This window comes from Macaca fascicularis, chromosome 6 (genome assembly GCF_037993035.2).
Source record: "Macaca fascicularis isolate 582-1 chromosome 6, T2T-MFA8v1.1".
NCBI lineage: Eukaryota > Metazoa > Chordata > Mammalia > Primates > Cercopithecidae > Macaca > Macaca fascicularis.
The window spans coordinates 164,138,391-164,153,645 of NC_088380.1; the positions used below are offsets into that span (position 1 = coordinate 164,138,391).

A 15,255-nucleotide genomic window follows, 5' to 3' on the forward strand; every position below is an offset into this window, starting at 1 on the left:
CATGCACCAGCAGCTACCTGGAAGGCTAAGGCAGGAGGATCCTTTGAGCCCAGGAGTTTTATGCTACAGTGAGCATGATTGTACCACTTCGCTCCAGCCTCGGTGACAGGGCGGGACTCTTATCTTTAAAGAGAAAGGAAAAAGGCAGCAATGAGATCCAGGCAGAAACAGCTATGAGTATATGAATCTTTATTTGTTCACAAGTAGCAGGAATGGGGGCAAAAGCAGACCTCCATGACTGGGTGCTGAGCAGGGAATGCGTGAGGTAGGCAAGGGAATAGGGATGTGGGGCTTCTCGTCTTGGCTTCTCAGCTCCCGCTGTTTCTCAGTTGATTCACTGCAGTGTCGTCCTGTGATTCTGGGATTTTGTGCTCTATAGATACAAGAGGGCACTGGGAAAGTCTTAGGATGATGCTTGGAGAGTGCAGGCATCTTCTCCAGAACAGCCCGCCTAGTCTGGTCAAGACAATTTTCTCAAATCGAGGGAAGCTGACTGACAGCATTTGAAGTGGTTCACAGACATGGCATTTAATTAACACTGACTCATAAAGTAAAAACAGCACTTCCCTTTTCGATTCTCTTTCCAACCTTATGCTGTATCAAGGGAAAGACAAATATTGGTGCTAATATGTGTTTATTACCTCTCCAACACTGGATCTCCCTTTTTATCAAAGACAAGCAAGCGGGCATTAAGCTCAGAGTCACTGGCAGGCAATAGAAGCTAAGTCAGATTTAATATTATCTTGTTTTCATGATGTTTATTCTTACGTCTCTTCCCTTCTGTTTGTAGCAGGAGGGTGCTGGCTTTTCACTTATGGACTAAAATAAGGCTGTCTTTGAAAATAAGTTTACACCTAAAAACGGAGTCAATTTAAAGAGAGAAAAAGTATTATTAATAATAGTAAAGATAATCCATGATTTTAAAAAACAGAGACAGGTGGTGTGTGATTGCCTAAAAGTTGGAAAACACTCCAGAGCAAGGGTTCTCACACTCTTCCAAGTAATCCCCTCAAGGGCAGAGGAAACTAGACATCCACCTTTGCCCAAAAGTGTACCTCCCAGAGCGTACTCGCAACTCAAACATTTCCTTCAAGTGCTGTTTTATTTAAGTCATGCAAATGTTTGCTTTCTACTTTATAACATATCCATGTTTGTTTTAATGTTAAAACAAAGATTTCAATTCTTAACTGTGTCCTCCGAGTGGACGCTGCTGCAGAGATGCCCTGTTGGTGCCTTGGCATACCCTGGGGGACATACCCTGGGGGATACCTTTTCCAGCTTGAGAAGCTTTGTCTTGGGGCATTCATCCAACCCAGGTGACCCACAATAGCAATGACATTTGATGGGAGAGAAATGGGTAGCCTATAGACATATTTGTACAAAAGACCTACCGTGTGGAAAGCTTTAGGCTACATGATGCGGGCTGTCTCCCCCCCACTCTCATTCCCCACAATGAGGCAGTATGGCGGGTTGGTCACCACCCCCTCTCTGTAAGGCACCCGCATCAGGGGCATCCTGGTTGGCTTCAGGATTCAGTTCAGCTTCATCTCTGGAGTTCTTGCGTGGCACTTCCACCAGGGGGAGCCCCTGCAGGTCTTCCTCCCTCTGACCAAGATCCGGGGCCTCCTCTGGCCATCTCACCAACCCATTGGCCTCCTCCATGTGGCCAGCCCTGTAAGACCATCGCGGCTCATGGCAACGGACACACCAGAACTGGAGGCAGATGAAGGCCAAGACAGCTGTGAAGCAGGCCAGCAGAATAGCCATCAGCACCCAAAGGGAGATTTGGGGGTCTACCAGGGAGCTTCCGGGAGCCTGCGGACTCTTATCTAGGGTGTGGAACATGGTGCAGTAGTGCCTGTAAGGGAAGGCAGCCTTCTTACAGCTGATGCACAGGAAGTAGAGAGTGGAAGGGGCGAGATGTTCCAGCACCACGGAGCTGATCGTTCGAGGCACCTTCTCCTCGTGGTGGAAGCTGTAGCGAAGATAGCCAGAGAAGATGCTGTTCCAGTTGGGCCTATACATAATATGGTAATAGTCCTCCAGGCAGGGCTCCGAGGACGACCAGGAGATGATGGCTCCTGTATAAGAAATGTTCCCCACTTCGATGTTCATCCCGATTCTAGAACCAGAATCAAAGTGAAGAGTGACATCCCCCGATTTAAGTATGTATTTATCATAATCATAGCCACCATTTATTGCACATTTGAGACAGTCTCTCATATTGCCTTCATCTTACAGACAAAGAAATGGAGGCCTAGATGTTCTGTTATTTAGGCATAGCGAAAAAGTGGCTGAACAAAAGTTAAAACCATCCCATGCCAAATTTCAGGCCTAAAAAGAGATGCACCCATGTAATCCCAGCCACATCCCACCCTAGCCAAGATCCTTCAGATAATAACATTGTTCTCATACCCTTAAGAAAAAAGACGAAAAAGTAGGAGAAATCAGTAGAACCTCAGAGACTCCACCTTTATTCTCAGGTCTGTGACCTCCCCTCAGGCAATTGATTGACCTCAATTTTCCTCCCTGACCTTCTGTTTCTGCTGTAAGTACTGTGAACTCAGTGATCTAGAACATTCTGCCCACTGCTTTTTTTAGCCTCCTGGTTCTGTTGCCCATGGTGAGTGGAAATTCGCTTCGTCACTCTTTAGCAGCTGATTTCACCCCAAAGCTTCTCCTGTTTTGTTTGTTTTTTCAAAACCAGCGTTACCAGAAAATTTATTTTATAGGTGAAGATAATCATCCCCTAATATCAGCATAACTACCACTATTTAACTCTGCTGGTATTATGAATGTTAATGATGGTAATAACCACTCACAGTAAGTGGTTGCTATGTCACTGATCATGCTAGATGATTCACAGATAGTAATTAATTTCCTTTATTCTTCATCACATCCTCTGAGCTAGATTCCCATTTTACGGATGAGCAACCTGATGTCACACCGCGAATATGTAGAAAAAGGACTCAATGCTGCCTAATCACTGCATTTCCTAATGCGAGGCTGCCGGGTTTAGTTACAGACGTTATTGCAAAATGAGGTGCCAGGACTGAGACCCAGTTGCTGTTTTTCCAGACAAATCAAATGAGCCCTCTTCAGATTGCCAGGCCCCGCTTTGATAAGAGAGAGCCATCTTCAAGTATTTTAGTTTCTCTCTTGCAGTCCCCTCTACTGATTTCCCCGATCAGAAATACAGAGAAAGTCATAGTCAGCCTACGTATATTCACGTAAAGGTCTCACCCTGCTTTGTCCTCCGTCCCTCCTCCCTCACATGAAATCCAGTAGGTTTCATTTTGGGTTGCAGTGACATAGTAAACAGCTGTCAACTGGATTTTCGCCTGCATTGGATATTAAGCCAAACCAATGGCTATTATGACCTGCCTTTCTCTCTCCTCCGCTTGCCCCCATCCTCTTGTGTTTGTGCCCATTTTCCTCCAGGAGTGGAGCTGCGGAAAGGTGCACAGCATTGAGTAATTTCTCAATCCTTGTTTTGCTTCTGTAAGGGTAACAGTGAGCTAAGATGCTCAGGAAGGTGAATAGTGTCTTTCTATGTGGCTGAAAATTTCTTCCCAATAAATGGAGAATGAAAGGGATGAGACAGATGTGCTCAGACCCTTCCAGGGAAGGTCATCATGAAGGAGACTGAACGTTTGTGTTCCCTGGCTTGTTGTCCTCTACACACTCATCTTCCCCACCCCACACACCCCTATAAATACACTTTCGACCACAATGAAAAGAGCCTAATTCATTACTTATGATACACAGGCAGCCACCTGTGTAAAACCCTTCCTGTTTCTTGTCACGCACAAATGTTCTCTTGGCTTCCTATCTGCCACTAGCTGTCTGTACAGATGGAATTACCTCAGCAGACATTTTTAAGAGATTTCTGTCAAGACGCAAATAGCATCCTCAGCTTTTAGGACCAGGTCCATCTCCCTTATTGATTTTTCTTCCTCTGTTTCCATTTCTAAATTCTCCCCTATTTTTAACTATTCATTTACCATTGCCCAGCCCTTCTCCAAACAGAGTGTGAAAAGAACTCATTTCCATTTCCAAGAAGAGCCATTTATATTTCTTACCTGATGCTCGCAGCGTGTCTGGTTAGAGCTCTGCCCTCCGAGGTGGAGTAGATTAAAGCTGAGAGAATGGTGCCTTCTCCCTCCTCCACTCTGGGCTTTCCGTGTTGTTTCTCTCAACACTGAGTAATCCCACTGCTGCCCCTAACGCTTATGTTATTCATTTCTTCAGATCAGCATCATTCACCATGGCAACCAGCAGGCATCTGTACGCACGATGCTTTCAGGGACCAGCCTGGAAAGGCTTTTGCCCAGTGAGAGGAGCTCTCATTCCTTTGGCTGAAAAAGGGCAGATGATCCCCTGCAAACTGATCCCCAGTGCGGTACTAATTCTTCTAACACTCCTACATTTTCTCCCCAACTGGCTGGTTATTATTTTCTCGTCCCATCTAGATCCTCTTTGGCTAATGGTTTTAAATGCAAAGATGCTCTTCTCAGTTACTCCACAACCAAAACAATAATATTCATCTTCATCCCCTCCCACCCCTACACTTCCCCATCCCAACTGCCTACCCCACCTCTTTATCTTCATTTTTCTCTGTTCTTGACTCTTGTAGCATTACGTAGTTATATGATACTGGTCAAAACCCTTTTATTTGTATTGTCTGAACCTCAGTTCCGCCATCATCTGTAAAGCTGTGGGCTTGAGCTACATCAGGATGGCAGATCAGAAGGCAGAAGACATGAACCCTATCCCTACACAGCCCCGAACCCATGTCAAGCTTGCTAAACGGTCATGGCACTCTCACTGGGTTGAATAATTCCGCCCCCCACCACAAAAAAATGCATGTCCACCCAGAACCTCAGAATGTGACCTGATTTAGAAATAGAGCCTTTGTAGATGTAACTAGATAAGGATCTCAAGATGAACTCATCCTGGATTTAAGGATGAGCCCTAAATTCAATGACTAATGTCTTTGTAAGAGAACAGAGAGGGAGATGTACACACAGAGAGGCACAAAGGGAAGAAGCCAAGGGAAGACAGAGGCAGAGAGTGGAGGGATGCTGCCATCAGCCAAGGAACACTGGGAGCCATCAGCAGCTGGGAAGGCAACGGAAGATTCTCCCCTAGAGCCTTTGGAGAGGGCATGGTTCTCCCAGAACCTTGATTTTAGGCTTCTGGTCTCCAGAACTGTAAGAGAATAAATTTCTGTCATGTTAAGCTGCCACATTTATGGTAATTTGTGATAGCAACCCTAGGAATCCAATGCAGCACTCCTTCCAGCTGGGTGCTGAAACAGCCCCAGAGCTCCTCTGAACACAAGCGTCCCAAGAAACTGCTTCCCAATCAGTCAGTTGGAGTTGACGCCAGAAATGGAAACTGCTACTCCTGGATTGGACCATCCCCAGTGTTCCTTTCAAGAATCCAGACTGCTTGCCTCCCCTTTCCTCACAAAGGGCTGTCTGGCTCTGAGGTTCCATCCCTTCCTGTTCCTTTCAACCTTGTAAGAACGTGTTGCCGCCATTCTGTTGAGGAGATCACAGGGCGTGTCTGGAACAGAGGGTGGAAAGTAGCTCACATACATTTAGACCTCAATGAATTTGTACAAATTATATGTTTTTAAAAGTCAGCTTTTCTCTTCTTGATTGTTGACCAAAGTATCCAAGTGAACACATGAAGGTCTCTTTCTGATTCCTATTAATGATAAAAGGTTAGGAAGAAAGCCAGGCACAGTGGCAGTGGTGTGCACCTGTAGTCCCAGCCACTTGGGAGGATGAGGTGGGAGGATCTCTTGAGCTTAGGAGTTCCAGACCAGCCTGGGCAACATAGAAAGACTTTCTCCGTTGAAAAAAAAAAAAAAAAAAAACCGCCTTGGTGAGTTGTGACCCTACACTTGGCCAAAGGTCTCTGGGAGGCGTGGAGTCTCAGGACAGCCAGTGATCCTTGATCAGACAGTTGCTCTGCGGCTTGCCCATGGCATTCAGTCTTCCCAGGGGCCTGTCTTAAGTCTGCAGCAATGCGTGCAGCCTGTCTCTTCCCATGCGAGCACAGTCAGGTCAAGTGCTAATAGTGAGTCCCCACCGAGCATGAAAGCATCCTTCTCACAGAAAGGCCACGCAACTGTTCGCAGGTGCCCTTTGAAAAGGTTATTTTGAGGGGAGTAAAAATACCAGAGTTAAGGGGTCTGAGGAGGAACAAGGTAGAGACTCAAGCCTTTTTCCACAGAAAATGGGAATTTATTTTTAATGTTCTTGGATGACATTTTTAACCATGAAAAATTTTCCTCTGTGGAATTAAGAGACTCAGAGAATGTGAGGCCTCGAAGCCCTCTTGTTTCACAGTCCTGGGAGAAGACGTGGCATTCCTCAGGCCACTTGGCTGATGAGTGGCAGAGCTGCCAGTGAAATGGGATGGGGCCCCAGACTCGGAGGCCAGGGTTCATCCCGCTCCCCTGAGCTGTCGCCACTCGCCAGCAGCACCCAGAGGAGCCAGTGCAGCCCTTTGTGAAGGAGATAAAGTAACTGGGACACCTGCCCCAGGACATTACACCCCAGCCATGCTCACACTTTCTCCATCATCAGGGACAATTCCTCCAGAGTCTGTGCAAGTTGTAGCCTGTTTGCTGTCAGGCCAGGTGGGCCCCAGCTAGTTGACACCAGTAGTAAACTACTGCTAGAGGAAATCAGCTAGGAGCAAGGTTCTTCCACCTTTCCTGAAGGTGGCAGTGAAGGGATAACATGGGGCAAGCCCCAGTCCCAAAGCTGGATTGGCACATGGGGAAAGTGAGTGGCTTACAGAGCACGCCCTGGAATTCCCAGGCTGGAGTGCAGTGGCACAGTCATGGCTTACTGCAGCCTTGACCTCCCAAGGCTCAGGTGATCCTCCTGTCTCAGCCCCCCCAGGTAGATAGGACTACAGGCGTGCACTACCACACCTGGCTAATTATTATTTTTGAGATGGAGTCTCGCTCTGTTGCCCAGGCTGGAATGCAGTGGCAAAATCACGGCTCACTGCAACCTCTGCCTCCTGGGTTCCAGTGATTCTCCTGCCTCAGCCTCCCAAGTAGTTGGGACTACAGGTGTGAACCACTGTGCCCAGCTAATTTTTGTATTTTAGTAGAGATGGAGTTTCGCCACGTTGGCCAGTCTGGTCTTGAACTCCTGACCTCGTGATCCACCTGTCTCAACCTCCCAAAGTGCTGGGATTACAGGCGTGAGCCACTGCGCCCTGCCTCACCTGGCTAATTTTTGTGTTTTTAGTAGATACGAGATCAGACAGTTGCTCTGAAGCTTTCCCATGCCATTCAGTCTTCCCAGGGGCCTGTCTTAAATCTGCAGCAATGCATACAGCATGTCTCTTCCCAACTGCTAGTGGTGAGTCCCCACAGAGCATAAAAGCACCCTCCCACTGCAGCGAACCGAGATCGCGCCACTGCACTCCAGCCTGGGCAACAGTGGAAGACTTCGTCTCAAAAAAACAAAATAAAAAAAAAGCATCCTCCCCACACCGTGTTGCCCAGACTGGTCTCAAACTCCTGGGTTCAAGCAATCCACCCACCTTGGCCTCCCAAAGTACTGGGACTATAGGCATTAGCCACCATGCCTGGCCAAATTCCCTCACTTTATGTATTTATTTATGTATTTATTTATTTACTTATTTCAGTTTTTTTTTTAATTTCAATAGATTTGGGGGGAACAGGTGGTTTTTGGTTACATAGATTAATTATTTAGTGGTGATTTCTGAGGTTTTGGTGCACCCATATGAGCAGTATACACTATTCCCCATATGTAGTCTTTTATCCCTCTCCCTCCTTCCACCCTTCCGAGTCTCCAAAGTTCATTGTATCATTCTTAATGCCTTTCTGTCCTCATAGCTTAGCTCCCACTCGTAAGTGAGAACATAATGATGTTTGGTTTTCCATTCCCGAGTTACTTGACTTAGAATAATGGTCTCCAAGTCCGTCCAGGTTGTTGCAAATGCCATTATTTCATTCCTTTTTATGGCTGGGTAGTATTCCATGATGTATACATACCACATTTTCTTTATGTACTCATTGATTAGTGGGCATTGGGCTGGTTCCAAATTTCTGCAATTGCAAATTGTGCTGCTATAAACATGTGTGTGCAAGTATCCTTTTCATATGATTTCCTTTCCTCTGGGTAGATACCCAGTAGTGGGATTGCTGGATCCAATGGTAGTTCTTAATTTTAGTTCTTAAAGGAATTTCCACACTTTTTTCCATTATATTTGTACTAGTTTACATTCTCCCCAGCAGCGTAAAAGTGTTCCCTTATCACCACATCCACACCAACATGTATTATTTTTTTATTTTTTATTATGATCATTCTTGCAGGCATAAGGTGATAATACATTGTGGTTTTGATTTGCATTTCCCTGATCATTATTGATGTTGAGCTTATATATATATATATATATATATATATATATATATATATATATATATATGTTTATTGGCCATTTGTATATCTTCTTTTGAGAATTGTCTATTCATGTCCTTAGCTTACTTTTTGATGGGAGTGTTTTGTTTTGTTTTGTTTTCTTCTTACTGATTTGTTTGAACTTATAGATTCTGGATATTAGTCCTTTGTCAGATGTATACTTTGCAAAGATTTTCTCCCACTGTGTGGGTTGTCTGTTTACTCTGCTATTTCTTTTTCTGTGCAGAAGCTTTTTAGTCTAAGTCCCATCTATTTGTCTTTGTTTTTGTTGCATTTGCTTTTGGGCTCTTGGTCATGAAGTCTTTACATAAGCCAATGTCTAGAAGGGTTTTTCAGATGTTGTCTTCTAAAATTTTTATGGTTTCGGGTCTTAGATTTAGGTCTTTGATCCATCTTGAGTTGAATTTTGTATAAAGTCAGAGATGAGGATCCAGTTTCATTTTTCTACATGTGGCTTGTCAATTATCCCAGCACCATTTGTTGAAAAGGGTGTCCTTTCCCTACTTTGGTTTTTTTTGCTTTGTCAAAGATCAGTTGGCTTTAAGTATTGGCTTTATTTCTGGGTTCTCTATTCTGTTCCATTGGTCTATATGCCTATTTTTTATGCCAGTACCATGCTGTTTGGTGACTGTAGCTGGATAGTATAGTTTGAAGTCAGGTAATGTGATGCTTCCAGATTTGCTCTTTTTGCTTAGCCTTGCTTTGACTGTGTGGGCTCTTTTTCAGTTTCATATTCCTTTTTGGATTGTTTTTTCTAGTTCTGTGAAGAATGATGATGGTACTTTGATGGTGTGAATTGCAATGAATTTGTGGATTGCTTTTGGCCATATTGTCATTTTCACAATATTGATTCTACCCATCCATGAGCATGGGATGTGTTTCCATTTGTTTGTGTCATCTGTGATTTCTTTCAAGAGTATTTTGTAGTTTTCCCTGTAGAGGTCTTTCACCTCCTTGGTTAGGTATATTCCTAACTATTTTAATTTTTTTTCAGCTATTGTGAAAGGGGTTGAGTTCTTGATTTGATTCTCAGCTTGGTCGGTGTTGGTGTATAGCATGAGCCTTTAGGGTCTTCTGGGTATACAATCACGTCATCAGCAAACAGTGACAGTTTGATTTCCACTTTACTCATTTGGATGCCCTTTCTTTCTCTTATCTTATTACTCTGGCTAGGACTTCCAGTACTATGTGGAATAGAAGTGGTGAAAGTGGGCATCCTTGTCTTGTTCCAGTTCTCAGGGGAAACTTCCTCACTTTAAAAATGGGACTATTATAATGTCTGCCTTGTAGTGTTATTTATAACAGGTGAACCCATGTCTATAAAGTCCTGGGCTTAGGAATAGTATTTGTCATTATTAAGAAGAAAAGGTCAGTGGATCAGAGCCATTTCCTGAGTTGGTCATAGCTTCATCCAGAGGCTATAATGAGCAAAGTTTACACCCTGCATTGCATAGCACTTCCTTGCTTTTTCCTCTCTTAAATCACTTTTATTGGTTTTATTTTTTAATGTATATACTCATTGTACATGAATAATATAGAAAAGTTCAAAGATGACAGTAAAACTCATGCAACTCAAACTTGGGAATTTTCTGTGCATTTTACATGTGTGTTCTCGTTTTACAAACCGCATGACAACTCCTTGAGATTGGCCTTCTTATCCCCATTGTACAACTGGAGAGACTGAAGCTCACGGGGGGACGGCTTGGCTGCTCTCACGAAGCTAGGTCCTGGCAAACAATGGTGTAAGCCTGGGTCTGTTGGCCACTAGAGCTGGAGATCCTGGCTGGCCTCTTTGATGCTCTGCTGCTCTGGTTGTACCATCCTGTAACTTGTGATTCTTCAGTCCGTAGTAGCCCTTTGCTTTGTGGTTAGCTTCCCTTGAGAGGTAGGGCCAGGACTTCAAAGTATGATGCACTCCAGAATGGTGGAGCAGGTGAAGAACTAAAAGCTCTTACAGAGAACATCTAACCACCTGATGTGGTAGCATCAGGGAAGATATCAACTCATTTGGAGAAATATGACCAGCAAGTGTTTCCTCTTCTGAGCAGGCCCTACTCTGAAGCCCAGGTTCTTCTGCCCAAGAGCTCTGTCACTTAGGGATGATGCTAAATAAAACAAAACTTTAACAGCTGGTCAAGTAATCAGAATTAATAGATGAATCAAAACTTTAAGAGTATATTCTCTAAATAAAATAAATTATATAGAGTCTATCCTAAAACTGCCTCCCAAGTGACACAGATTGTGACATAAAGCATTCGTTCAATTATTCCAGTAACTCCCTGGTAATTTTTTGGCCCTTAGAAATTGTTGGTGTGATCTGTTTGGCCTGGTTGTCACAAGCCCCTGTCTGAGGCAAGTTTGCCGTACTCTCACAGTGCCTTCCTCATTAAATCATATCCTTAGGACCCAGAAGCCAGTGCTTTGCTGCAGCAAGCTGGGCACAGCTCAGCTGGGTACATACCTGGATGCCAACACTGCCCACCTGGGCTGACCAGGGGAATCTTGGTCCCTGTGACACCACCACCAATAGCACCACCCCCTTCCCTGTCACCACCCCACCCTTCTGTCTGCATGGTACCACGTCCACAAGGTAGGTTACCCACCAGTCCAGAGGCTTTTGTGATTTTGGCAACCAGTACATATGGAATTTCCTATGCAGAATTTCATCTTGTACCTCAACCCAGACAAGTCACTTCATTTCACTTGGGATTCAGATTCCACTTCTGCTAAATGGGAATACTTGCACTGCCTTACCTGGTTTAGAAGGCTGAGAATGGTTCCCAAAGACATCAGGTCCTAATCCTGGAACCCGTCAATGTAACTTTCTTTGGAAAGAGGTCTTTGGAGATGTGATTAACTGGAGGACCTTGAGATGGGAAGAGGATCCTGGATTATGCTGGATCCTAAATGCATCACAAGTGTCATAAGGGAGAAGCAGAGGGAGTTTACACATGTAAGGGGAGAAGGCCATGTGAAGACCCAGCAGAGAAATGGGAAGTTTGGAATGGTGCAGCCGCAAGCCAGGGAATGCCGCCAGCCTCCAGTAGCTGGAAGAGGTGGGAAACAGATCGTCCCCTGCAGCTTCTGGAGGGAGTGTGGCCCTGATGACAACTTGATTTTGGCCTAGTTTGGATTTCTGGCTTCCAGAAGCCTGAGATAATACATTTCTATTGTTCAAAGCCACCAAGTTTGTGGTAATTGTTAGAGCAGCCGCAGAAAACAATGTGGGCGGCTACGATGGAATTCGTATGTGAAAAATTCACGGAGAAGCATGATGTAATTGTGTGTCATCACATGAGTACTGATTATAAGAAAAGTGATGACACATTAGTAGTTTTACCCAAGCGTTCACAATGGATTTGATCCTGGAACTGAGAATTGATCAGTCCTTGGCGCCATCTTGCTCTGTGACCTTCCCGAGAAGGACGATGCTGCTATTTTATTTCTGCCCTCGCCTTCATTTACCTGCAGTGATTTTAGAGAATTGAGCTGCAGCTCTTCCACCTCAATTAGAGAGCTGTGTTTGTGTTTGTAGGCTGATGATATCCATTAGGGAAATTGTAACAAAAATAGGAAATTAGGAGCAGTTTTAATTCCTCTTGGGACCTCTGAAAACAGCAATTGTGATTCCAGAGAGCAGAGATGCAAATTGCTTACAAATTCAGTTTGCCAAGTAAATAGGCCTTACTGTTTGAAGTGGCTGGCCGTGTTTACCATCTGATGAGATAGAGGCCTATCTCAACAGATAGATGAAAAGCCTATATACAACATTTAAAAATGGTTAAAATGGTGAACTTTATGTTTGTATATTTTACCACAACATTTTAAAGTTCATCTACAGATAATATTACAGTGCCCAGGATCTGCCAGATTCCACTCACCATATTACTGCAGGTCTGCGTCACACAGTAATAACATGGCTCTAATTCCTGAATCAGGGTTGTTTATTTCTTGAGATCTCATAAAGCTATCTATTTTGTGTAATGTGGATTTAAACAAGCTTGATTTTAAGTGATCCATCCTAACCAGGTAGGATACATAATTAGTTTCCCATGAGGCCCATTGGTTGGAACCTATCAGTTAGCAGGATTGGTTCAATGGCAAGTTACCAATGGCTCACGTCATGTTGCATTCTTGTTTTTCTTTGCCAACCCTCAGAAAATGCCCAGGCTCCCCTATTCCCACATTTTCTCAATAGGGTCCAGCCTCCTATTGAGCCAGCAGGTCAGATGGGTGCCCTCCGGGGGTGTGTATGTGTGTACTTTTCAGCATGCATGTGCATTTCCTCTTGCATGCGTGTGGTGTATTTGGGGGAATGAGGGGTCGGAGGAGTTTTTGTTTTAATCTTAGGAGATTTGAATTCTCCTCATTTCATGCTGGTCCTTCTCACATGAAATGCATCTTGGGCCATCAACTAAAGCTTAAACTCCCAGTCTAGACCAGAATCCAAGTCTGACATAGGAATGTCAACCAGAGGCCTCCAAAGTACACCGAGTGGGTGTGTAGGGGGCATTTTAAAAATCCTTATGTGGTAAAACAATTCCAATACTACTCTTTGCCTCTGCCTAGATCTGGGAATTCCTGCTGAACAGTTTCCATATATGTAAATGTGTGTTTATTTGTGCTTGCCAGGAAGAGTTCAGGGAAGCTTGGTACTAGAAGCTCCTTGGGCGGGGATGAGGGTTTAGGAGACCACTCAGAAGGATAAACGTCCGGGAAGAATGCATTTCAGCTTGATCCTCTAGAGGAAGCACATCTATCCCCACCTCCAGCCCTTTACAGGAACCTTATAACAACCTTGGTATAAGATACCTGCAATGAGGAGGGACTCCACCCGGTACAATCTGCTGGTGAACATCTCCCCTTTCTATCAACTAGTCCTGGCTCTTACCTCTATCCTATCACTTTGTGGGGTACACACTGTGTTGTATAAAATTACAGCCCACCTATGCACTGCCCTCTTTACAATCAGAGAAGCGTAGCTGTCGCCAGAGCTGCTGGGGTGAAATTTGACCAGAAAGCTGCGTTTTCATCTTTATTTACCAAGTCATCAAACAAAATAATATTAATGGCTATTATTTCAGTAAGCATTTCCAGTGTGCCAGGCCCCATGCTGACTGCTTTATATATGTGATCACATTTAAACCTCCAACAACCCTACTGGATTTGGTATTATCATCTCTACTTAGGGGAAATCGAGGCTTAGAGGGTTTAGGTAATTTGCCCAAGAGCATCTAACTAATACATTTGAATTCGAACTCAGGTGTGCCCACCCCAGAGCCCATCCTCTAGACTCAGACAAAGCTAGAAAAGAAGTCAGAGAACCAGACAGAAAATATAAGTAGATGATTGCTTTTTGTCCCCTCCAGAGATATCCATTTGAAAGCTCCCTGCTACTCAGAAATCCCTTTCATTAAATATTTGAAAAGGGGACAAAAGAGAATGTTCTGAGAGCTTTGCTGGGTTTACAGGAGAAGCCCAGAGTCCCTGGTGTGGGTGGAGAATGAGAAGGCTGTTAGGGCCGTCCATGAACACCATGTTCCCATGGCTGTGAGCACAGCCAGGTCTTTGTCACCTGGTACCTGTGCTGGCTTAAGCCACCGCTCTCTTCAGGAGAAAATTTAAAGCATGTTTCTGCTTTTTAACCTTTGAAAATCATGTTGGGAAGGTGAATTAAGCTATGACATAGCTCAGTGGGATTTTTAAATTTACTTCTTTATTGAGGTATAATCATATTCAGTAAGATGCACTGTCTTTGTCAGTTCAGCATGCTATGACAAGAATACCGTAAGCTGAGTGATTTGAATAACAAAATTTATTTCTCTCAGTTCTAGAGGTTGAGAAGTCCAAGATCAAGGTGCTAACAGATCCAGTGTCTGGTGAGGGCCTACTTCCTGCTGTGCAGATGGCCCCTCTCCTCACTGTACCCTCCCATGGCAGAGAGGAGAGAAACAGTGAGCACTCTTATCTTTTCTGATGAGGGCACTAATCCCACTCATGAGGGCTCTACCCTCATGGCCTGATCACCTATCAAAGGCCCACCTCCTAGTACTATCATATTGGCAGTTAGGATTTCAACACAAGAATCCTAATTTGTTTGTGATTAAGATTCCAAATCCTAATTTGGAAGGGATGCAAACATTCGGTGCACATGGGCACAGATCATAATTGTATGTACAGTTCTGTGAGTTTTGACAAACACCTCTATGTAGTCAACAGCCCAATCAGGATGTAGAGCTTTTCCATCACCCTAGGAAGTCCCCTCGTGCCCCTTTCCAGTTAGTCTCCTCCTCCCAACAGAGGTAAGCCATGGCTTGTTTGGTGATTGCTATGTATTCCTTATCCCCAGAGAGGGAAACAGGAGAATACAGAGTGGGGCTTTGCTAACAAGGCAAAAACTAAGCTGCACTCACTTAGAAGAGTACACGCCTCCTAGCATTTTGCATCCTGTGTGCCTCACTCACCTCAACCTAGCCCCAGCCCTGTTTGACAGGGTGGCCTGTGACAGAGGCACTAAAATAGATTTGCTTCATACCTAGAAAGTGACATGGCCTGGCCCCACAGTTAGCTAAATCAACTCAGCAAATCATACACTCCAAGGATTTGCTGAACATCGACTTCAGTGAACATCATACTCTTAAGTCAGTTCCATTTTCTCCCTATGTAAGCCATTCCTGGCCCATACATTTCGAAGCTAAATACAAAAAGTTCCTCCCCTAGGTTCAGGCAGTTTGCTGTGACAGCTCCTCAGTGTCATGTACAAAAAAAACTGCTC

General features: G+C 44.4%; 2 protein-coding genes across 21 annotated transcripts in view; one reads left to right on the forward strand and one right to left on the reverse strand.

Annotated features, from left to right (window-relative positions):
• CYFIP2 (cytoplasmic FMR1 interacting protein 2) overlaps positions 1–15,255 on the forward strand; it is a 133,283-nt gene that overhangs the window by 76,376 nt on the left and 41,652 nt on the right. The window lies entirely within an intron of this gene.
• FNDC9 (fibronectin type III domain containing 9) lies at positions 175–4,219 on the reverse strand. The gene is made up of 2 exons (XM_005558388.4): positions 4,083–4,219; positions 175–2,122 (listed from the first exon to the last, which is right to left on the reverse strand). The coding sequence occupies exon 2, from the start codon at positions 2,113–2,115 to the stop codon at positions 1,441–1,443; it is 675 nt and encodes a 224-aa protein (XP_005558445.2). The 5' UTR covers positions 2,116–2,122; positions 4,083–4,219; the 3' UTR covers positions 175–1,440.